Source organism: Babylonia areolata, chromosome 27, assembly GCF_041734735.1.
Source record: "Babylonia areolata isolate BAREFJ2019XMU chromosome 27, ASM4173473v1, whole genome shotgun sequence".
Classification (NCBI taxonomy): domain Eukaryota; kingdom Metazoa; phylum Mollusca; class Gastropoda; order Neogastropoda; family Buccinidae; genus Babylonia; species Babylonia areolata.
Window position 1 is genome coordinate 30737354 of NC_134902.1, and position 24871 is coordinate 30762224.

At 44.0% G+C, this 24871-nt stretch overlaps 1 protein-coding gene across 4 annotated transcripts in view; it reads left to right on the plus strand.

The window, feature by feature from the left end:
* The first annotated feature begins 254 nt into the window (after nucleotides 1-254).
* The window catches only part of LOC143301405 (serine/threonine-protein kinase BRSK2-like), a 97583-nt gene continuing 72966 nt past the window's right edge, over nucleotides 255-24871 (plus strand). For all 4 annotated transcript variants that reach the window (XM_076615656.1, XM_076615659.1, XM_076615658.1 and 1 more), the window contains exons 1-3: nucleotides 255-661; nucleotides 10398-10492; nucleotides 19441-19526. In XM_076615656.1, the coding sequence (XP_076471771.1) occupies nucleotides 586-661; nucleotides 10398-10492; nucleotides 19441-19526 (257 nt within the window). In that variant the 5' untranslated portion in view covers nucleotides 255-585. The remainder of the gene's footprint in view (nucleotides 662-10397; nucleotides 10493-19440; nucleotides 19527-24871) is intronic.

Sequence of the window (24871 nt, forward strand, 5' to 3'; positions counted from 1 at the left end):
CGCATCGTGATGATTCATGACTGCCAGAGCAATACCGATGTTTGTCTGCAACTGTAAGTGCTCTGGAACTGAGTGCCGTTTGTTTTTCACCTAACGTGCGCTGGTTTGCTGAAGGAAAGCGAAGCTAGCCTACTGCTGTGAATGAGGTGAACCAGTGAGTGGAATGTTCTCCCATTTCGTGTCTTGGTGAAGCGTTGGCACCCCGAGTCGTGCCAACATCAGCGTGATCAGTGAGCGTGGTGTCGACCAGCAGCGCAGGCTGAGCAGACGAGAGGGGAAGCTGAACGGCATGGCTGCAGCAGACGATCGATACTGGCTTGTGCCGACACGCCGCTGATACACCATCCTCCGTTGCTGCTGCCATGGTGTGTTTAGCTGGGGAACTCGTACACACAGACAGGGCCGTTTTCATTTTGATCTGGCCTCGTTCCTCTCGTTCGCCATCAACATGAAAGCATGACCCTGCGGTACCTGGCTACTGAGACTGAGAAAATCGTGACGCTCCTCTCACACTCACAGCCAGGGGGTGATAAGCGGGTGCTCTGAATCTCATCCTAGTTGACGGTAGGAACGGGAAAATTCAGAATGTCACATTCTCATAAGGATGAGCTCTACGTCGGGCCATACCGACTGGAGAAAACGTTGGGGAAAGGCCAGACAGGTAAGAAAAGGCGACTTCTTTGTTTTTAATGTGTTGGTATTGACAGTAACACATCCTTTCAGCAGCCTGATGGCACGTCATTATAATTTTCATTGATCAGTACCTGCAAACGTAAAAAAAAAAGACCGTGTAAAAAAGAGAAAATGCCTGCACATACCAAGGTATAATTATATGTTTATTGTGAATAGAACAACCCAGAAAGTTATTGGTCAAAAACCATTTTGGACGTTTTGATAGTGGTAGAAGGTGAGGTTCAATTGTTCAGACCTAAAATCATGTGACATTGACATATATCATGTAGTAGATACAGAGATTGAATTTGATAAGTTGATGAAAGAGAAAGAGGGGTTGGAGATAACAGCTAGCGAGAGAGAGAGAGAGAGAGAGAGAGAGAGAGAGACTTGACATTTTGACACTTGACATTTTTATTGCCTCCAGCTAAATAATCCATAAAGTCAGGGGGCGGTTGTATACATGTGTTACATACATGTCATATCACAAAAGCAAAGGAAGAAGGAAGCATTACCAATGCAGTTCCTGATATTACAATATTAGCAAGAGTATTGGGGTGCGTTGGCACAATGGTTAACTCACTCAGTACAGCCAGCCCTCTCTTCTCCTCTACACAGACCCCTCAGATGTCCAGTGGGTGTCTGAATGACCCAACCTTTAGCTTCTGTCGTCAGAATTGTGGTATTCTTTGTCAACATTCACCTCTTCAGTATAAGAGCCTTCTGCTTGCAATATTTTGATGGTGGTAATTCGGGTGAAACGCTGTTAACGTCGTCTCTTTCGCCGTTTGTATGGAGAGAGTTAAGAGTGCAGGATTCTCACCAGAGTTTCAGGAATTTGATCCATGCTTCAGTGCACCTGGTGGTTAAAGGGTGGAGATTTTTCCGATCTCCTAGGTTAGACCTGCTACTGTCTGAACCCCCCTCATGTATATATAAGCATGCAAAAGATCAACTATACACGTCAAGGATCTTGTATTTGTATTTGTATTTCTTTTTATCACAACAGATTTTTCTGTGTGAAATTCGGGCTGCTCTCCCCAGGGAGAGCGCGTCACTATACTACAGCGCCACCCATTTTTTTGTATTTTTTCCTGTGTGCAGTTTTTGTTTTTCCTATTGAAGTGGATTTTTCTACAGAATTTTGCCAGGAACAACCCTTTTGTTGCCATGGGTTCTTTTACGTGCGCTAAGTGCATGTTGCACACGGGACCTTGGTTTATCGTCTCAACCGAATGACTAGCATCCAGACCACCACTCAAGGTCCATTGGAGGGGGAGAAAATATCGGTGGCTAAGCCATGATTTGAACCAGCGCGCTCAGATTCTCTCGCTTCCTAGGCGGACGCGTTACCTCTAGGCCATCACTCCACTTAGTGATCCATGTTAGTGTTTGGTGGGTTATGGAAACATGAAAAAACCCAGCATGCATCAACCAAGACAGAGTCATCAGCAAGTTGATGTTGGTCATTTGATAGAAAGAAGAAAAAGGAAGAATTGTGCACCCATGTAGATGTTACAAAAACGTCACATCACTAAAGGTAAGAAAGAGATAAGCATTACCTGTGCAGTTTGTAACAGTATTATGGCAAGAGTATTGGTGAGATTTTATTCATATGTTACCTACATGTATGTCACTTCACTAAACAAATAGATAATAAACATGACCTTCAAGTTCGGTTATTGCCTTCTAGTTCTTAACAAGCATGCATGCACACCAGGAGAGAGAGAGAGAGAGAGAGAGAGAGAGAGAGAGATAACTTTGTCTTTTTTTCTCAAAACACACTGCAAGATTACACTTTACTATAGTGAAACAGGTTATGTATACCAGTATGATAGTCATGTCTGACAATGACCATCAGACCAGCAGAGGAGGCAACTGCTGTCCCAACTATCTGGTATAGAAAGAATTTGATTTTTGTGGAGAGTGTCTAGCCCATGTTACATCCCCATTCTCTTGGCCACAGTGGGCTTTGGGATGGTCGCCAAAGGCCAATTAGGCCCCAAGGCTGAAGCACAAGCCAGTGCAGTCATATTGCTTCCAAATTTCAGTGTCATACTCCTTCACAAATGACTAAGCTGCAAATGAATTCTCCACTACAGACTACAAACTTCTGATCATACAGCTGACACCTTGCTGCTGGGTCCAACTGTAAGTTTATGTGCCAATCTCTGATTAACAGTTTTGAGGCTCTAATGAAACAGGTCATGGTTTAAAAAAAAAAAAAAAAAAAAAGGAAGAAAAAACAAAAGGAATTCTTGGTGTATGAAATGAAAAAAGGGCAGAGGGGGAGAAAAAGATGCACCAAACTAAACAACAGAGAGAGGATGCAGACAGACAGAGCCCTAGATGTCTTGTGTTTCATTCGATATAGGCCATGGTCCCTCATGAGGGGGTGGTGTGAACAAACATGACAGAGGTATAAATCACATACTGGGTAATACTAATTAATACAAACAGGCACTCTCTTACACCCTCTAATCTTCTCTGTTTTTGTCTGTCACACACACACACACACACACACACACACACACACACACACACACACACACACACACACACACACACACACACACACACACACACACACACACACACACACACACACACACACAAATTGGTGTGTGTGTGTGTGTGTGTGTGTGTGCACATGGAATGCAAAAATATACTTTGGGGAAAGGTTATGCATTGTTCTAAAGTTAATATCACAGCTATCACATTATTATGAAAACAATGTCTATGGAGTTGTTAAGTTTACTGAATTTAGACTGATACCATGCCCATGCCCAAGGATTCTTTTCACTTTTGAATGACAAGCATAAAATGATTGTAGAATTTCACAATTCACATGCTTCAGTTCCTAATATGACTGCACATATGTATCAGTCTCACATTTTCTAGTTTTATAGGTTTGTGGACATTTTTACCTAGTTATGCACACACACACACACACACACACACACACACACACACACACACACACACACACACACATGCCTGCACACATGCGCGCACACACACACACATGCATTCGCATGTGTGTGAATTTACAAGCACCTATTCTTTAACCATCCTTTACCCCCTCCCCTGCCCTCCCAATTACTTCCTTCCCCCTCTCATCCTGCCCCCACCCCTTCACTGAAACTGAAAGACTTAAACACTCACACACGCACACACACACACACACACACACACACACACACACACACACACACACACACACACACACACACACACACACACACACACACACACACACACACACACACACACACACACACACACACACACACACACACACTGTTGTCACAAACATAACACTGAACAACAGGGTATTGATGGAGCAAAATGAGCACAGGTCAACAGTTTGTCCATCATAATGAATATAAACAGTACCAAACTGCTGACCATTCTGGTTCCTGAGTGCAGTTTTCAAAATGAATAAAATAAGACTGCTTATCATGCTCAGGTATTGTGTTAAGGTAAAAAATAAATATATATATATATATTGGGGGTCCCGTGGACTCTATTACCCTAATTCTAGAGGGTCCCTCTAATGCTGCACATTCTAAGCAGATCTGCATTGCTACACACATACAAAGGCAAGCAGTCCTGGTCAATGATTGTTGTCTAAGTGGCCAAGAGAAATGGCATGGTGTGATGGCCTAGAGGTAACGTGTCCGCCTAGGAAGCGAGAGAATCTGAGCGCGCTGGTTCAAATCACGGCTCCGCCGATTTATCGTCTCATCCGAATGACTAGCGTCCAGACCACCACTAAAGGTCTTGTGGAGGGGGAGAACATATTGGTGGCTGAGCCGTGATTCGAACCAGCATGCTCAGATTCTCTCGCTTCCTAGGCGGACGCGTTACCTCTAGGCCATCACACCATGCAGGCAATGAATTCATATTCAGTGTGTGTGTAGGGCTCAGTACAGGAAGGCATGCATTTAGTGCACGTAAAAGAACCCATGGCAACAAATGAGTTGTTCCTGGCAAAATTTTTGTGGAAAAATCCACTGCGATAGGAAAAAAAAAAAAAACTGCACGCAGGAAAAAATACAAAAAAATGGGTGGCACTGTAGTGTAGCGACACGCTCTCCCTAGGGGAGAGCAGCCCGAATTTCACACAAAGAAATCTGTTGTGATAAAAAGAAATACAAATACAGATAACAGGCTATAGGACCTTTAACCTTTTTCTGTACTGAACACCCTGCCGTGTTCTTCATCTTTACAGTATGTTCTGCCACAAGGGAGAGTCGTGGGTCCTGAAGGTTTCTGAGTGAATGGTTGACTTCAGTGCACTGTTCTTCAGTCAGTATTGTGAATAGCTGTAGCATATTACTGTCTTAAGCAGATAGATGCAGCGAATGAGTGTAGCACCTGGTTTTTCTTTTTTTTTTTCATGATTTCACAGCGACTTTCTTTTTACAACATGCCAAAATATTTCAGTTGTGCTTCGTTGTTCTTTCTCTCTCTCTGTATATATATATGTGTGTATGCGTGCGTGCATGTGCATGTGTGTGTGTGTGTGTGTGTGGGCTTGCGTGCATGCATGTGTGCATGTGCGCACATGTGTGTGTGTGTGTGTGTGTTCAGTAGTTTTGTTTTACACCGTTGCATGCAGGACATGGAACATTTTTCTTTTCATCACAGTCTGTTGTAACTCTCCTTGGTCAGCAAATGTCTCGGGCAGGGGGAGGCCTGGGCCTCCTTAACGGAAGCTCTCCATTCACACCATTAGGGGAGGACCTCTTTAATGGAATCTCTCCATTCACACCATTAGGGGAGGACCTCTTTAATGGAATCTCTCCATTCACACCATTAGGGGAGGACCTCTTTAATGGAATCTCTTCATTCACACCATTAGGGGAGGACCTCTTTAACGGAAGCTCTTCATTCACACCATTAGGGGAGGACCTCTAACGGAATCTCTCCATTCACACCATTAGGCCAGGACCTCTTTAACCAAAGTTCTCCATTCACACCATTAGGGGAGGACCTCTTTAACGGAATTTCTCCATTCACACCATTAGGCCAGGACCTCTTTAACCAAAGCTCTCCATTCACACCATTAGGGGAGGACCTCTTTAACGGAATCTCTTCATTCACACCATTAGGCCAGGACCTCTTTAACCAAAGCTCTCCATTCACACCATTAGGGGAGGACCTCTTTAATGGAATCTCTCCATTCACACCATTAGGGGAGGACCTCTTTAACGGAAGCTCTTCATTCACACCATTAGGGGAGGACCTCTAACGGAATCTCTCCATTCACACCATTAGGGGAGGACCTCTTTAACCAAAGCTCTCCATTCACACCATTAGGGGAGGACCTCTTTAATGGAATCTCTCCATTCACACCATTAGGGGAGGACCTCTTTAATGGAAGCTCTCCATTCACACCATTAGGGGAGGACCTCTTTAATGGAATCTCTCCATTCACACCATTAGGGGAAGACCTCTTTAATGGAATCTCTCCATTCATACCATTAGGAGAGGACCTCTTTAACGGAAGCTGTCCCTTCATCCCAGGTGAAGACTCCTGACCATCACTGAGACAGGCTGAAGTTTGAGTCCAGAGGATGCAAACTGTGCAAACTTCTTCATTCTTAAGCCTCAAAAGCCAGCTTGACGGTTTCAAACATGAGCCACTCCTACTTGTCAAAGTTCCAGATGGAGAGTGGAATCCAGGTGGCAGGGGGTGATTTCTTTGCGAGTGTCCTCAGAACGTTGGCCAGGTAGTCTCAGACTTTGGGCAAGTCCTGCTCCAGCTCTTGTCCCACCTGCACAAACTTGGGAACCACGTAAATGAGGTCATCGAATGTGAAAATATTTTCTTTGACCATGTGGATCAGCAAGAATCCAAACTGTCGGGATTTGGACCCGTCCCTTTCCATCAGCTGTACTTGACGTTCTTCAGGTCAGCGATCCTCATCCGTGTCCCTCTGAGGTCGATGCTGGTGACGAACCCGATCACAAAAAAGCTGGCCCGGCGATTCATCTCGCCCTGACTCATCCCACCGGCACCTGAGTCCATCACGACCTTCTTGCGCGAGCCACTTGTCATGGATTCCACCTGTGCCCCCTCTCCCATAATTGCCGAACGTGCCGCTGGTCTGCGGAAGTCCTGATCGAGGTCTCATCTGCTGTAAATGCAGTGTAGCATCTGGTAGATGTGTCAGCTACTGTGAGGAAAAGATTAGCTTCTAGCATTATGAACTGATGACAAGGACGAACAATCAATTTTTGAATTAGAAACCCTGCCCCAAGTTGATCATTTGTAAACACCAAAGAACCTTCACCCCTTCTCCCACCCACCCTCTCTCTGATTTAGAAATGAAAACCTGCCTCAAATTGATTATTTTTACCACTAAAGAACCTTCAACCCTTTCTCCCCCCCCTTCACCCCCCTCATCCCCCACCTCCCCAGAAAACAACAGCCACCAAGCAATGTAACAAACAACACCCACCCTCACACTCCCAAAACAAACCCCCAAAACCAAAGCAAAACTAAAACAAAAAACAAAAACAAAACAAAAACAAAAAAACACACACACACACACAACAAAAATGTCACCCAAATTGTAGTACATGTGTAATGATAGATTCATATAAGGTTTGAGGTAACAACAACAAAATCTGGTATGTCTTGATTCTTGATCAGTCACAGAGGTGTTGAAATGTGTTGAATAGGTATTATTTACAGCAGAAAGCCTGAACTTTTTAAATCTTGTAAATCTGTTTTGAAACATGAAGAAATAGAATGATTTATTTTCACATTCGAAACCAGTAGAAAATGAAACAGTGTACACACTTGCTTTCAGTTTCATTCACACACACACACACACACACACACACACACACACACACACACACTTCCTCTCTCTCCCCCTCTCATTCTGTCTCTTTCTCACTAAAAAGGGCTGGGGGAAGGGTGGGGGTGTTAATCGCACTATTGCACCATCTGTGTGGTTTTTCATTGCCTTTGAATGCCTAGCACCCAGACTACTACTACTCAAGTTTAGTAGAGGAGGGATGGGGGGAGAGGGGGTGAGGGGGGGGGTCTGGGGGGGGTGTGGTGTAAAAACCCTGGTTTATATGTGGGACTCGAACACATGTAATGATGTATGCTCACTTCCTAGTTATTATTATTATTATTATTATTATTATTATTATTATTATTATTATCAGCATTTACGCCTTATCTTGAAAATAAGCCCAAGGTATTTACAAATGGAACACATATGTAGATATCAAAAAGGAAACTTTGAACACAAGATACCAAACATTATTAAGAAATCATTCATGACTTTATGTATGACTTCCTTGTCTGTATACAGATGTTAACAGAGAGTTGTTTTTATTTGTGGACGACTTCCTTGTTTATACACATTGTGGACAAGTTGGTCTTACTTGTGAATGACTTTTTTTTTTATATCACATATCATGGAAGGGTTGGTCTTACTTGTCGATGACTTCCTTGTCTATACACAGATGTTAACAAAAAGTTCTTTTTACTTGTGAATGACTTTTTTATTGACTCACTTGTGTAAACAAAGTGAGTCTGTGTTTTAACCCGGTGTTCGGTTGTGTGTGTGTGTGTGTGGTAAACTTTAACATTGACATTTTCTCTGCAAATACTTTGTCAGTTGACACCAAATTAGGCATAAAAATAGGAAAAATTCAGTTCTTTCCAGTCATCTTGTTTAAAACACTATTGCACCTCTGGGATGGGCACCAAAAAAAAAAAAAAAAAAAAAAAAAAAAAAAAAACAAGAGAGGCAAGGCCTTCAAGACTCACTTGTGACTGAGAGTAAAACACACAAGCTTTTTATGTATTGAGTATAATTTCAAAATGTAATGTTTAAGATGATAAAGAGCTTGGATTTTTTTTTTTTTTTTTTAAGTGTATCACAAGTGAGTCTTGAAGGCCTTGCCTCTCTTGTATCACATGTCATGGAAGAGTTGGTCTTACTTGTGAATGACTTCATTGTCCATGCACAGGTGTTAACAATTACTTGTGAATGACTTCATTGTGGAAGAGTTGGTTTTACTTGTTGGTTTTACTTCCTGTCCATACACAGATGTAACCAAAGAGTTGTATTACTTCTGGATAACTTCTTTGATATATACATTGTTGGAGAGTTGATTTTACTTGTGTATGACTTCCTTCTCTGTACACATGCATTGTGGAGGGTTTATCTTACTTGTATATAATTATATGTGCATGTTTGTATTTTTAGTGTATTTTACTTCTGCAGCATCAAATTTATCTGTGTAGTTCAGGGATAATTTCTTTTGTGTATAACTTTTTATTGATTAAGATTTCTTTTTAGAAATATTTTGTTGAGATTGTGTTATTGTTTTTTTTGTTTTTTTTAAATTTATTTATTTATTTTTTTTATAAAGATTTTCTCAGAATGACTTTAAACTTCATCCAGATGAATGTGATTCTACTACAGTGCAATGTTCTTTGTGATGGCAGTTGAAAATAATTTCTATTTCTGAAGACTGTGCCCCCATTTTGCTGCCTAATCAACTCAGTTGTTTAAAAACATAAACAGTTAGATTTCTGAGTGTACATCAGTGTGTGTGTGTGTGTGTGTGTGTGTGTGTGTGTGTGTGTGTGTGTGTAGTTGTGTGTAGTTGTGTTGGGATGGTATTATATTGAGGTCACATAGTGATGACAATGGTGTTGTGTTGTGGTCATGTTATGATGGGGTGGTGTTGTGTTGTGGTCATGTTATGATGGGGTGGTGTTGTGTTGTGGTCATGTTATGATGGGGTGGTGTTGTGTTGTGGTCATGTTATGATGGGGTGGTGTTGTGTTGTGGTCATGTTATGATTGTGTTGTGTTGTGGTTATGTTGTGATGGGGGGGTGGGGGGGGGGGGGTGTTGTGTTGTGGTCATGTTGTGATGGGATGGTGTTGTGATGTCATGTTGTGATCGGGTGGTGTGTTGTGGTCATGTTGTGTTGGGGGTGGTGGTGGGGGTGGGGGGGGGGGTGTTGTGTTGTGGTCATGTTGTGATGGGGGTTGTGTTGTATTGTGGTCATGTTATGGTCGGGGTGGTGTTGTGATGTCATGCTTTGATGGGGTTGGTGTTGTGATGTCATGTTGTGATGGGGGTTGTGTTGTGTTGTGGCCATGTTGTGATGGGGTGGTGTTGTGTTGTGGTCGTGTTATGATGGGGTGGTGTTGTATTGTGGTCGTGTTATGATGGGGTGGTGTTGTGTTGTGATGTCATGTTGTGATGGGGTGGTGTTGTATTGTGGCCATGTTGTGATGGGGTGGTGTTGTGATGTCATGTTATGATGGGGGTGGTGATAATGTCATGTTGTGATTGTATTGTGGTCATGTTGTGATGGGGGTTGTGTTGTATTGTGGTCATGTTATGATCGGGGTGGTGTTGTGATGCCATGTTATGATTGTATTGTATTGTGGTGATGTTGTGATAGGGGTGGTGTTGTGTTGTGGTCATGTTGTGATGGGGATGGTGTTGTGTTGTGGTCATGTTATGATGGGGTGGTGTGTTGTGGTCATGTTATGATGGGGTGGTGTTGTGGTCATGTGGTCATATTGTGATAGGGGTGGTGTTGTGTTGTGGCCATGTTGTGATGGGGATGGTGTTGTGTTGTATTGTGGCCATGTTGTGATGGGGATGGTGTAGTGTTGTATTGTGGCCATATTGTTTTAGGGGTTGTGTTGTGTGGTGTTGTGTGCAGGTCTGGTGAAGCTGGGAGTACACTGTGTCTCTGGGAAGAGAGTGGCCATAAAGATTGTGAACCGGGAAAAACTGAGCGAGTCGGTCTTGATGAAGGTAAACATGGATGCTTGTTCCTATTTATAAATGATCTTGGGTAGTTTGCTACCATTCACTCATGGATTTTCAAGTGCACACACACATGCATACGTACACACGCAAGCAGATGCGCACGCGCACACAGAGAGACACTCGCATACATACACACATACAGACACACACTTGCGCACGCCATCTGCTCCCACCCCCCTCCCAAATATCTGCATAGCTGATAAAACACACACACACACATTCAAGCACGCATCCCACCCCACCCCCACGCCCCCACCCAAGGACACCCATAAGGTCAAAATTATCATCATTTGATACTGTAGTGTTATTTATACATTTATTGGCTGATGCTATTTTAACACCTGAAACCACCATTGGGCTCCCAAACCAGATTGCGCAATGCAGTTGTTGCATTGGATTTTAAATGCGAGTTTATTGAGAGCAATGCCATTGTTACTGTGAAATTTAGCAGCAAGAGAATGATGGACTTACACAGTGGAATGAAAATGCCTGTGAACATCTGTAGCAGGGTTTGAAATTATCAGGTAACTATTTGCCCTCTGGAAATAAAGAGATGGCTAATAAGTCAGTTTTAAAAGGTAATTACCTGTTGTGCAGTGACTGGTGAGCAGACATAATTAATTGTATTCGTGTGTATTACAACAACAAAAAAGAAAAAAATGTGCATGCTCCCCTTCACTGATAGATATTAGTTGCCCAACAGACAATTCAAGAGAACATTTCCAGTCGTCCACCAGATAAGACAGTTTTGTTGTCCCGGACAGTCAAACGGGTGGTAATTTGGAGCCTTGTATGAATATTTAAAGATTTGGTATTTATGTCTCCACAAAATCAAGCTTCAAAGCAACATGTAGAGATGTAGCCAGTCGTTAAGTTTGCTTTGTTGTGTCTTTTATTCAAACGTTTTGTATAATAGTACGACATGTTGAATAATTATTCGCTGGAAATTTTGGACGTGGAAATTGGAGCAACTGTCGTTCAGTGTGGCACATAATTGTGGAGATGGTGAAAGATGCTGAACAACGTGAGAACTGAGGTGCACTTGTTTGCTTTTAACGTTTCTTAGGGGCAGATAAACGAATGCCAAACGAATCTTGTTTGTGGCAAAACCGACAGATACCCAATCGTTGTGAATTCAGTCTTTGATGTATTAAACCTCGTCTGTATCAAAACAACAACAACAACAAAAACAACTAGTGCGTATGTCATTTTATGATGTTAGCGTACTATCTCGATGTTGTGGGTAAAGAATAACCGGTCTGCTAACAGAAGAAAATGTATGTTTAAACAGTGCAGCCGTATTTTGACATAATGACGAACAGGACACCGTACAAGTCAAGTCAATGGGCATGTTTGGCTCAGTCAAAAAGCAGGAATTGCTTATCTGTTAATTTCACCAAATGTCTACAGTGTGCACGTGACGCGACGTGTTCAACGTTTGAGGTCTCGTTACAAAAGGCCTGTTCGTCGTTCTGTGGATAATAACTATATAGGCATACTTTGCAACACGCGTGGTTGGTGTATGGAGCAATAAAGGTAAATTAGCAGATGTGGCAATACCACGTCAAAACAAAACACATGACGCATTTATTGTTCAACCGCATTCCACATTCTGTCCAACCATATTTGTTTTTTGAATTCAAACCTTGCTTTGATAGAGGTTACTTCAAAAGTTTCGAATCAGCCTACGTGTTTAGGACATTACATTCCGACCAAGATTGCTGGAATGTGTCGGCGATGTGGAGAATCCATTTTAAGTTTTCAGTTTCAGTAACTCAAGGAGGCGTCACTGAATTCGGACAAATCCATATACGCTACACCACATCTGTCAAGCAGATGCTTGACCAGCAGCGTAACCCAACGCGCTTAGAAAAAAAAGGTGAATAAATAATAGATAAATACATTAAAAAAAACTAATAATAATAATAATAATATGTATAAGGCGCAAAAACTTGATGAAGTCAACTATAAGCGTACATAAATAAATAAATAAATAATAATTTCATTAAAAAAAAGAAGACGAAGTGCACTTTGTCCTTGAATGTCCAGTAACCAAAGACCCTATTTACTGGGTCTTTGCAGTAATCCAGAATAAAAGAGAAGGACTTATCCGAGAATAGTGTACGTAACAACAACAGAAAGCTCCATACTTACCATCCACTCCCCCCTCCCTCTCCTTCAGTTAACGTCACGTCTACCTTCTGACAGCCGCGTCACTGTGTATAGCACTATATGCCACTGCTTTGGCATGTGTTGGTGCTGGAAATCAAAACAGTTCGTCAGTCTTTGGCACCAAACCTTTCTGATTCACTCTTTGCTCTTCACAACATGTCTGGACGAGACACCAATTATTATCGTATGCCAGTTTAGTGTCAAGATTATAATTTCACAGCTCTGAAAAAAATGTGACAAATATAACACTGTTTTGGCTTTGGATTCCCGGTCAGGTTGGCATTGGAGGTAGCAAAGTATTGAGTGACTTGCCAAGAATGAATCTGTAGATAAATAAATAAATATGTAAAATTAATGTTCTCGCGCCGTTGATTTCGTACAACCGATTTCAAACTCACTCGAGTGTTCTATCTATTATATTTATGATCCTTGCACCACCTCTTCCTTGTTTACTATGGCTAACTACGATAAAACTCGAGGGCACAACTTCAAAATAAACAAAACTAATTTCGTAACTAACCAGTTCCGCAAGTTTTTTTGTTTTTTTTTTATTAACCGTATCATAAATCTGTGGAATAACCTTTCCTATGACACCATCAATGCACCATCGGTAAACGCCTTCAAAAATCACATTGACAAAAAGTTTAATTAAGGACCATGTATTTTTCACAGAGTTAAATCTTTATTGAGCTGTAGATAAATGTAGTATACACTATACCTGATTTAAACAAGGGTCTGTTCACAACAAGTGATCCAAAAGCACGTAAATGGACACTGATTATGAGGGCAAAAGGCTTTTAGCCTATAGCCAAACATTTCTGTGATTCTGTGATTCTATCATATGTAAAACATTACAGTCACTGAAGAGGAATGTTCCAAAACTTCCCACAGTCCCGATTTCTTCCTTTCCGTCTTGGGGGGTGGGGGGGGGGGGGCGGGAGGTGGAGAGGAGACTGTCCTCTGCAGGCTGCATTCAGGCCACTTCTTCTTCTTCTTTCCGTTACACGACCAACATCGACTTGCCGATGACTCTGTCGTGGTTCATGCGTGCTGGGTATTTTCCTGTCTCCATAACCCACCGAACACTGACATGGATTACAGGATCTTTAACGTGCGTATTTGATCTTCTGCGTGCGTATACACACGAAGGGGGTTCAGGCACTAGCAGGTCTGCACATATGTTGACCTGGGAGATCGGAAAAATCTCCACCCTTTACCCACCAGGCGCCGTTACCGTGATTTGAACCCGGGACCCTCATATTGAAAGTCCAACGCTTAAACCACTTGGCTATTGCGCCCCGCAGTCCCACAGGCCCATACGTACTCCTGCTCCTTCGTTCTGAAAGGTGAAGAAGCTCCGTGTGACAGGCTGTGCCGGCTGTCTCACGAGCCTCAGCAGCAGCATTTAACATCCGCTGATCGGCTGTTGGGATGTGCAAGACATCTGGCACAAACACTTCACAGCTGGCTCCTCTTCACAGCTGTGGCGCCACTTGCCACCCCCTTACGTTTTTCTCTTCAGTTCCTGACCGTTATTTAGAGTTTAACGACCTTTTGGCAATGAGCCCTTAAGGTCAGTTGTGTTCAGGGCTTGGGTGTTGGTTCGGTGAAGGTCACGTTGTTGGGGGGGATGAGTCCTGGATCGTTTGTCCGGGTGGGAAGTCCGTCTGGCGTTCCAAGGGGGGCGGGGAGGGGGGAGTGCCCTGGCTTTGAGAGACGGAGTGAAGTACATTGGGGGTGAAGTCCTAGTTAGCTTTCTGGGGGTCGGGAAGGTGGGACAGACATTGTTGTCTCAGTAAGGGTGAAATCCTGGCAGTTCTCCTGGCGTTCTGAAGGGGGAAGTTCTGGGTTCCTGAATGGTGGAATAAGAAAGATTAGTGTCGTTTCCGAGACGTACCTGCAAAGTACCTCACTGACAGGTTGCATCGCTATCACGCCAGGCCGACGTCAGTAAAAACAAAGCAAAAAAGTAAGGAAATTTTAACTGATAAAAATCCAGCATGCAGACTGTCAAACGATGGTATTAGAAACCAACCAAAATGGTATTACGTATTTTGCAGAACACCTCTTCTCAAAGATCTAACTAGCGCATTGGCTTTTGCGAAGGTCGGGCATCTGATTCTCTCCCCCCCCCCTGCCTCCCACAGCCCCCTCACCCTCCCGTACCCCCCACCATTTTTTTTATACCTTTTTTTTCCCACGTGGTGTTTCATGTATTGCTCACTCCGCATGGTTGACACCTTGAAACTGAAACTCAACACCCTCATCTTCGTTGGCGTGTTTCAAACGATCAGCTCTCCACACATTGTCATGAAGCCAGACACACTGACTGCCTGATCCTGGCACACCATTGATGATAGTCGTGTCCGAATAATTATGGCAATCAAAACAGCAGGGGAGGCTGCTGCTGTCCCGACCATGTGGGCTAGAATTTTATCACAGTGGCGTGTGTCTTGCCCAAGTTACATTCCCACTGTCTCGGCCAAGGGGCTTTAGGACAGTCGGCGTTGGGAATGGTCCCCAGAGGCCAGCTAGCCCGCAAGCCTACAGCACCAAGAGTCAGTTCTATAATGTCTCCTTTTTAGAGTTACAGTCATTCACAAAAGACTATGCCATAACTGAATTCCGATTGCAGTGGAGAAACCATCGATCATGCAGCTCTCGGTCTGGTGTTGGTCCAGCTGATGTCGATCTCTGGTACAAGCCAAGTGAACCGAGCCCTCTCCGTCGATATCGACTTACCGTTAACTGACGTTAGGCTGTGGCTGATTTTAATGGGTAAGCGCGGGGGGAGACATAGAGAAGGGAGCGTGGAGATGGATGGAGTGGAAGGTGGGGGTGCACAGGCAGAGAGGGTGGGTGGGACGGAGAAGTGAAGGGAGTAATACATGGAGGGAAAGGAGGGAGGAAAAGAGAGAGGGGGGGGAGGTACCGGGGTGGGGGGTTGGGGGATGGGTGGGAGGATAGAGAGAGAACAAGGAAGAGAGAGATGGTTTTAGAGGAAGGAGGAAGGCAGAGAGAGAGGGGGGGAGGGAGTGGGGGGAAAGAAGCAGAGAACAGACTGGAGACCCAATAAGGGAGAGATGGATCACAGACACACACAGACACACACACAGATGCGCGCGCACACACACACGCACGCACACACACACACACACACACATCCACGCACGCACGCACGTGCACACACACACACGCACTTTTTTTTTCCTCACGATTGAGAATGCAGTTCCAAGAGTGCAGACATGAAATGAGATGCGGAGAGCTGGTGCACTTCCCAGGCAATGTGTTATTTAAAAGGAATAGGGGGGGAGAAAAAAAACACACACACAAAGAAAAAAAATATAATGAAAATGAAAAATAAAAGTAAAAACAACGAAGCGATACAAACAAGAAATGGGATGCAATGAGCTTGTGTGCTTCTCAGCCAATGTGTGATTTAAAAATGAAAAGAAATAAACGAAGCATTACAAACAACTCACCAATGTAAATGCTAATCAGAACAGTTCCATCCTGAAGGCATCAAGAGTCATGAAGAGCACCCTGTCTTTTCTCAGCAGGTTCCTGAAACACACAATGCTGGCACAAAAACAATCCATGAATGACATTTTAAAAACACTTCCACCGAAACACGTTTTCTTGAATGAATCCTATAAAAACAACATCATTTTACAGTTATGCCAAAGAAAGCTCTTACCAGATACGGCAAAAACAAGTTAAGTCTTGAAATCAGCCTAAGAAAGCACTTACCACTTAGTATGAAAAAAAGAAACATTTTAAAATCAGCCAGAGAATGCCCTTGCCAGTTGTTGTCGGAGGGAAAATGATTGTAAAATCAGTCTAAGAAAGCATTTATTAGTTATCGTTGAAAATGAGAAACATGTGGTAAAAACCAGCCTGAGAATGCCCAAAGTTATCTTGAAGACAAAAATCACTGATTTGAGAATCAGCCGGAGAAATCCCTTGCAAGGTATCGTCAAAACAAGAGACATTTGAAAACCAGATGTAGAAAGCCAGTACAAGCTATATATTGTCAAGACAAGAGTCATTTAAAAATCAGCTAAAGAAAGCCCTTGCAAGTCATCATTTAAACAAGAAACATAAGAGCATCAGCCAAAGAAAGCTCTTGTCAGTTATCTCTGAAATGAGAAACATTAGCTCTTTTCTTCACCTCACTCACTTCTTTCTTCCTTCCTTCCTTTCTTTCTTTATTTCTTTTCTTTTCCTTACTTTTTCTTTTTGTAAGTTATTCCCACAAAGCGTAAACACATTGTACAGCTTCTTTCCAATGACACCACTTGCAGCATAATATGTGAAATTTGTATGGAGTGATGGCCTAGAGGTAACGCGTCCGCATAGGAAGCGAGAAGGAATATGAACGCGCTGGTTCGAATCACGGCTCAGCCGCCGATATTTTCTCCCCCTCCACTAGACCTTGAGTGGTGGTCTGGACGCTAGTCATTCGGATGAGACGATAACCCGAGGTCCCATGTGCAGCATGCACTTAGCGCACGTAAAAGAACCCACGGCAACAAAAGGGTTGTTCCTGGCAAAATTCTGTACAAAAATCCACTTCGATAGGAAAAAAAAAAAAAAACTGCACGCAGGAAAAAATACCAAAAAAAAAGAAAGAAAAAAAAAGGTGGCGCTGTAGTATAGTGACGCGCTCTCCCTGGTGACAGCAGCCCGAATTTCACACAGAGAAATCTGTTGTGATAAAAAGAAATACAAATACAAATACACAAAGAAAACATGTCAGATCATAAACTAAAATTATCCAGCTCGTTTCGTTTACAGTACAGATGAATACTTTTAACTTGTGCAACGAATACAACAACAACAGCAACAACGGCGCCACCACCACGGCTACCAACACACCATTAACTCACTCAGTACGGCCAGTCCTCTCTTCTCCTCTACACTTACCCGTCGGATGTCCAGTGGGTGTCTGAATGACCCAACCTTTAGCTTCCGTCGTCAGAATTGTGGTATTCTTTGTCAACATTCACGTCTTCAGTATAAGAGCCTTCCGCTTGCAATATTTTGATGATGGTAATTGGGGTGAAACGCTGTTAACGTCGTCTCTTTCGCCGTTCGTATGGAGAGAGTTAAAGAAATGAATTTACAAACTTTTCGCTTTTCTGTAGTGTGGATTTGATAAGACATTTACTCAATTTGTGGACGACCTAATTTGGAAAACTTTGCTATATTGCTACGTTTTCCTGCAGACCAGACCATGTACTCAAGGCTCTCAGTTTTGACTGACATGCTGATGTATCATCAAACAAATTTATTTATGGAAACCATTTTTATCAAAATTGAAATTGCTTCTTGGGGGACTCAGAGAGAGAGAGGAAGGGTGGCGAAGTGTGTGTGTGTGTGTGTGTGTGTGTGTGTGTGTGTGTGTGTATACAGGTTGAGCGCGTGCACGTGCGCGCGCGCGTGTGTATGTGTGTGTATTTATCAGTGTGTACATACGTTTATGTGTGCATGTGTGTTTTATGTGTGCATGCGTGTGTGTGTGTGTGTGTGTGTGTGTGTGTGTGTCTTTTTATGTGTGCGTGAGAACTACCATACGTCTGTGTGTGTGTGTGTGTGTGTGTGTGTGTGTGTGTGTGTGTGCGTGCGTGCGTGCATGCGTGGATGGTGTGTGTGGATTGACTTGGTGTATGTGCGTAGCCGTGTTGCGAGAGATTCGTAGAAACACAATTTTTCTCAGCTAAAGGATCCCATACAACAGTAGGAAGAGGAACAGGAAGCTGAGCATACGACTGACTGAAAAGACTGTCGGCAATAACATACACGCACGCGTGCGCGCGCGCACTAAAACACCGCAAATGAAAAGTTATGAAAATATTTTCATACTAAATGATCCAATATTGAAGTTATTCATTCGTACACGTAAATCAGGTAGAGAGAGAGAGAGGAAAAAGAAGATGTAAACAAAAAGAAAAAAGGGGGTGGGGGCCTTGGAGAGAAAGAGAAAAATAGACATGTCTAGAGAGGGGAGGAGAGAGAGAGACAGAGAGAGAGAGAGAGAGAGTCAAAGCAGGGATTTGGCAAACATTGTTTCGTAAATATGTTATGTTGTTGTTGTTTTTTACCCCCAACTACGCTCATGGTTAACATCTGCAGTCTTTTTTGGCAGCATGATAAGGTCATGGACTGTTGTAAACTGGCGTTGTTTGCAAACGTGTTAGCCAACACAGACGTTGTTTATGAAAGCGTGGGCATATACAGGTGTTTTTTGTCAACATGTAAGCCTGTATAGGTGTTGTTTGTGAACTTGTGAGCATAGAATCTGAACGTGTCAACCTTTTCAGGGTTTCTTTGTGAACATGTGGGCATAATTATGTTGGTGGTGTTTGTAAACGTCTGAGTCAACATAGGTATTTTTCTAAACGTGTAAATTTATACAGGCATTCTTTGTGAATGTGTGAGTGTACTTTGTGAACGTTTGTGCCCATACAGGTGTTCTTTTAAAACCTGTTATCCTATGTAGGTGTTTTGTGTGAACACATGTGCCTTTTCATGTGTTCTTTGTGAATGTGTGAATTTATACATGTATTCTTTGTGAACGTACAAGCCTTACAGGTGTTCTGTGCAAACGTGCGTAATATTACACAGGTGTTGTTTGTGAACGTGTGAGCGAGACTATCGGCGGCCACATTCAGGTACGAGACCATGTGATAAGTTGGCCAGAGACTGATGGAGGATGTGTGTGTGTGTGTGTGTGTGTGTGTGTGTGTGTGTGTGTGCAGGTGGAGAGAGAAATCGCCATCATGAAGCTGATCGAGCACCCCCATGTCCTGGGATTATATGACGTCTACGAAAACAAGAAGTACCTGTGAGTGTGGACAGACATTTGGCTCTGTCTGTCTTGTCTGTCTGCCTGTCTGTCTGTCTTGTTTCAGTATTTGCTTTCACCATTTACATTCGTTTATTCAGATGTTTTGTTATGCAATGACAGTATGTTGACGTATTCACCCATAACATAAGGACCTCATGGCCAATGACATTTTAAAGTGTCAAAGCTGACAAGCGTCTCTCTGTGTCTGTGTATGTCTTTGTGTTTCTCTGTCTTTGTGTGTGTGTGTGTGTGTGTGTGTGTGTGTGTGTGTGTGTGTGTGTGTGCGTGTGTGTTTCTCTCTCTCTCTCTCTCTCTCTCTCTCTCTCTCTCTCTCTCTCTCTCTCTCTCTCTCTCTCTCTCTCTCTCTCTTCGCCCACCTACCCAACCATCCATTCTGTCTGTCTCTCTTTCTCCCTGCCCCCTCTCTGTCCTCGCGCACACTCACTCGAGCACACACATTCAGCAAGGAGAGGGAGAGAGAGAGAGAGGACAGAACTGTTTTATTGCAGAAGGTCTGACTCATCAGTGTTGGGCTTCCATTATGCAGAGAGGAGAGATGGGAAGGGGGGGGGGGAAGCGGGAGGTGGACAGACAGACAGAGACCCAACACATCCACCCCACACTAGATGCACCCACCCCATACACGACACATCTGTACCCAACCCGGCCTCTTAGTAACAAAGAGAGTACCCCGCCATAACCCTCTGTACCCCCCCCCCCTTCAGTAACAAAGAGAACACCCCTGCCATACCCCTCTGTACCCCCCAACCCTTCAATAACAAAGAGAACACCCCGCCATAACCCTCTGTACCTCACCCCTTCAATAACAAAGAGAACATCCCGGCCATAACCCTCTGTACCTCAACCCCTTCAATAACAAAGAGAACACCCCCACCATAACACTGTACCCACACCCCTTCAGTAACAAAGAGAACACCCCACCATAACCCTCTGTACCCCCAACCCTTCAATAACAAAGAGAACACCCCGCCATAACCGTGTGTACATGAACCCCTTCAATAACAAAAGAGAACACCCCTGCCATAACCGTGTGTACATCAACCCCTTCAGTAACGAAGAGAACACCCCGCCATACCCCTCTGTACCCCCTCAACCCTTCAATAACAAAGAGAACACCCCGCCATAACCTTCTGTACATCAAATCCTTCAGTAACAAAGAGAACACCCCCGCCGTAACCCTGTGTACCTCAACCCTTCAATAACAAAGAGAACACCCCCACCATAACCCTCTGTACTCTCAACCCCATCAATAACAAAGAGAACACCCCCGCCATAACCCTCTGTACTCTCAAACCCATCAATAACAAAGAGAACACCCCTGCCATAACCCTGTGTACCTCAACCCCTTCAGTAACAAAGAGAACACCCCCCGCCATAACCCTCTGTACTCTCAGCCCCTTCAATAACAAAGAGAACACCCCTGCCATAACCCTGTGTGCCTCAACCCTGTCAATAACAAAGAGAACACCCCTGCCATAACCTTGTGTGCCTCAACCCCGTCAATAACAAAGAGAACACCCCTGCCATAACCCTGTGTGCCTCAACCCCGTCAATAACAAAGAGAACACCCCTGCCATAACCCTGTGTGCCTCAACCCCTTCAATAACAAAGAGAACACCCCCGCAATAGCCCTCTGTACTCTCAACCCCATCAATAACAAAGAGAACACCCCCCGCCATAACCCTCTGTACTCTCAACCCCTTCAATAACAAAGAGAACACCCCTGCCATAACCCTGTGTGCCTCAACCCCGTCAATAACAAAGAGAACACCCCCGCCATAACCCTGTGTACCTCAACCCCTTCAATAACAAAGAGAACACCCCCGCCATAGCCCTCTGTACTCTCAACCCCATCAATAACAAAGAGAACACCCCCGCCATAACCCTCTGTACTCTCAACCCCATCAATAACAAAGAGAACACCCCTGCCATAACGCTGTGTACTCTCAACCCCTTCAGTGACAAAGAGAACACCCTCACCATAACCCTGTGTACCTCAACCCTTCAGTAACAAAGAGAACACCCCGGCCATAACCCTCTGTACCTCAACCCCTTCAACAACAAAGAGAACACCCCCGCCATAACCCGCTGTACCTCAACCCTTCAATAACAAAGAGAACACCCCGCCATAACCCTCTGTACCTCAACCCCTTCAATAACAAAGAGAACACCCCGCCATAACCCTCTGTACTCTGAAAACCCCTTCAATAACAAAGAGAACACCCCGCCATAACCTTCTGTATCTCAACCCCTTCAATAACAAAGAGAACACCCCTGCCATAACCCTGTGTACCTCAACCCCTTCAGTAACAAAGAGAACACCCCTGCCATAACCATCTGTACTCTCAAACCCATCAATAACAAAGCAAACACCCCTGCCATAACCCTCTGTACCCCCCCCCCTTCAATAACAAAGAGAACACCCCACCACAACCTTCTGTATCTCAACCCCTTCAAAACAAAGAGAACAACCCGGCATAGCCTTCTGTATCTCAACCCCTTCAATAACAAAGAGAACACCCCTGCCATAACCCTCTGTACCCCCCAACCCTTCATTAATAAAGAGAACACCCCAGCCATAACCCTCTGTGCCTCAACCCCTTCAGTAACAAAGAGAACACCCCGGCCATAACCCTCTGTACCTCAACCCCTTCAATAACAAAGAACACCCTGGCCATAACCCTCTGTACTCTCAACCCCATCAATAACAAAGAGAACACCCCCGCCATAACCCTCTGTACTCTCAACCCCATCAATAACAAAGAGAACACCCCTGCCATAACGCTCTGTACTCTCAACCCCTTCAGTGACAAAGAGAACACCCCCGCCATAACCCTGTGTACCTCAACCCCTTCAGTAACAAAGAGAACACCCCTGCCATAACCCTCTGTACCTCAACCCCTTCAATAACAAAGAGAACACCCCCGCCATAACCCGCTGTACCTCAACCCTTCAATAACAAAGAGAACACCCCGCCATAACCCTCTGTACTCTGAAAACCCCTTCAATAACAAAGAGAACACCCCGCCATAACCCTCTGTACCCCCTAACCCTTCAATAACAAAGAGAACACCCAGCCATAACCATCTACCTCAACCCCTTCAGTAACAAAGAGAACACCCCAGCCATAACCCTGTGTACCTCAACACCTCCAATAACAAAGAGAACACCCCCGTCATAACCCTGTGTACCTCAACCCTTCAATAACAAAGAGACCCCCCCCCCCGCTCCCCTACTCTGAATCACCATTTTTGTTCCCCACGCCCTCAATAACAAAAAATGGAACGTTAAAAAAAGGAGAAAATAAAGACAGAAAGAAAGAAAGGAGGGGAAAAAAAAAAGAATGAAAGAAAAAAAAATGATAACAGATTTTTAAAAATGAAATAAAATAAAGCGAGAGAAAATAAAATAAAGGTAACAAAAGCAACGAAAAACTTCAAGAAAAGGAACAAAAGAAAGGAGAGAAAAAAAGAACCAAAAAGGAATGACAAGTAGACATGGCACACGACAAAAGACGCACATGGCACATGGCAAAAGACGCACACGACAAAAGACGCACATGGCACACGACAAAAGACGCACATGGCACACGACAATTTGCCTGTGCACGACACGCAAATCGTGTTTTTAAAAGTTTTACATTGTACGCCAGCTAAACGTAATCGACGGGAAAACGCCAAACGACGCACACAACTATGACCATGCACTCTCCGATGGTGACGTCAGCCTGGCATGACAACTGCTCGCAGTCTGGAAAGCTTTGTCCACCACCACCCCTCTAGCTCTCTCCTCAAATGTGTATGATTGACAGAACCTTCCTCACCCTCTTTCCCCCATTCTGATGTGTAATGCGGTGTGTGTTGTGTGTGTTTGTTTCTTTGATTTTGTTCATGTTTTTTTTCCTGTGCATTTTACTAACACCATGCTAGTGCCTGTATGCCGTGTGTGTGTGTGTGTTCGTGTGTGCGCGCGTGTGTGTGTGTGTGATTTATTCATATCTTTTTCCTTTGTTGTGTATCTCTACTAACACCATGCTTTCATTTTTATTAAATATTGGGTAGTGTAGACCTTAGTCAGGGCGGGGACTGGATGTAAAAAAGCACACCAGTGCTTAACTATTATCCTCGAAATAAAGAATTTGTCTTGTCTTGTCCTCCTCCACACCCCTCACCCGTCCCGAAGATTTTTGCTAGAGCACCCCCTTCTCCAGTTCATCGTTGCTCTTCATGTCACCTCTCACTCTGCACAACTTTGTTTCAAACTCCTTTGAAAGCGGCCTCGAAACATTGCTGCCTTTTGTTCCATGCAACACGACTCTGGGTGTGTGTGTGTGTTTTGTGTGTGCACGTGCGGTACGAGGAGTGTTTTGTGTATGTTGTGAGACTGTTCAAATATTAGGAGAATGCGCGTATGTCTGGTTAAAAGAAAGGTTGTATGGGATGGGTATTTTCGAGGCATTCTTATGAAGGGTATTCAAGCATGTAGCGTGCGTGTGTGTGTGTGTGTGTGTGTGTGTGTGTGTGTGTGTTTAAACAGAACACAACGGTAATTAATTTTTTGGTGATGATGATGATGGTGTGTCTGTCTGTCCGTCTGTCTGTCTGTCTGTCTGCCTGTCTGTGTCAAGAAGACAAAGAAGATTAGAATGTGCACCATAGGGGGGAGGCCCTCTCTCTGGCACCCCCGAGAATCACGGTAAGAACATTTTGACACGCGTCACGAGCCCTGCAGTAGTGCCGAGGTCACGTCGTGGCTGTAAGGTCCACAGGAACCCATCTTCTTGCCTTGTAGGCCTTTGTGCATGATGCCCTGCTTCCGCCCTACCCCCATCCCGCCAACCAGTTTCACTTTTCCAGGCGGTGCCAAAACGTGTGGACTAATCCTTATACGCTACGCCACTTGTGCTTTGTGTGTGTGTGTGTGTGTGTGTGTGCGTGCGTGCGTGCGTGCTTTGCGTGTGTGTGTGTGTGTTTGTCTGTGTGTGTGTGTGTGTGTGTGTGTGTGTGTGTGTGTGTGTGTGTGTGTGTACATGGAGCAGATATCTTTCGCATAAACCCAACGCCCTGGCCAGGCCTTGAGAGAGCACCCTCGGTTTATGTTAAACATTATAATAAAATGAAATATAATAGATAAATAAACAAATAAAAAAATGAATGAATGAATGAATAAATAAATAAACAAAGTGAATATGTTGAAATATGTTCAGATATGCAGAAGGCAAATGATTGAAGTAAAACAAGAACCACTTCCACCACAAGTTGTTGGAAGGCACGCAGCACCCACCTCCACTCCTACCCCCCTCCCTCTCCCACCCCCACCCC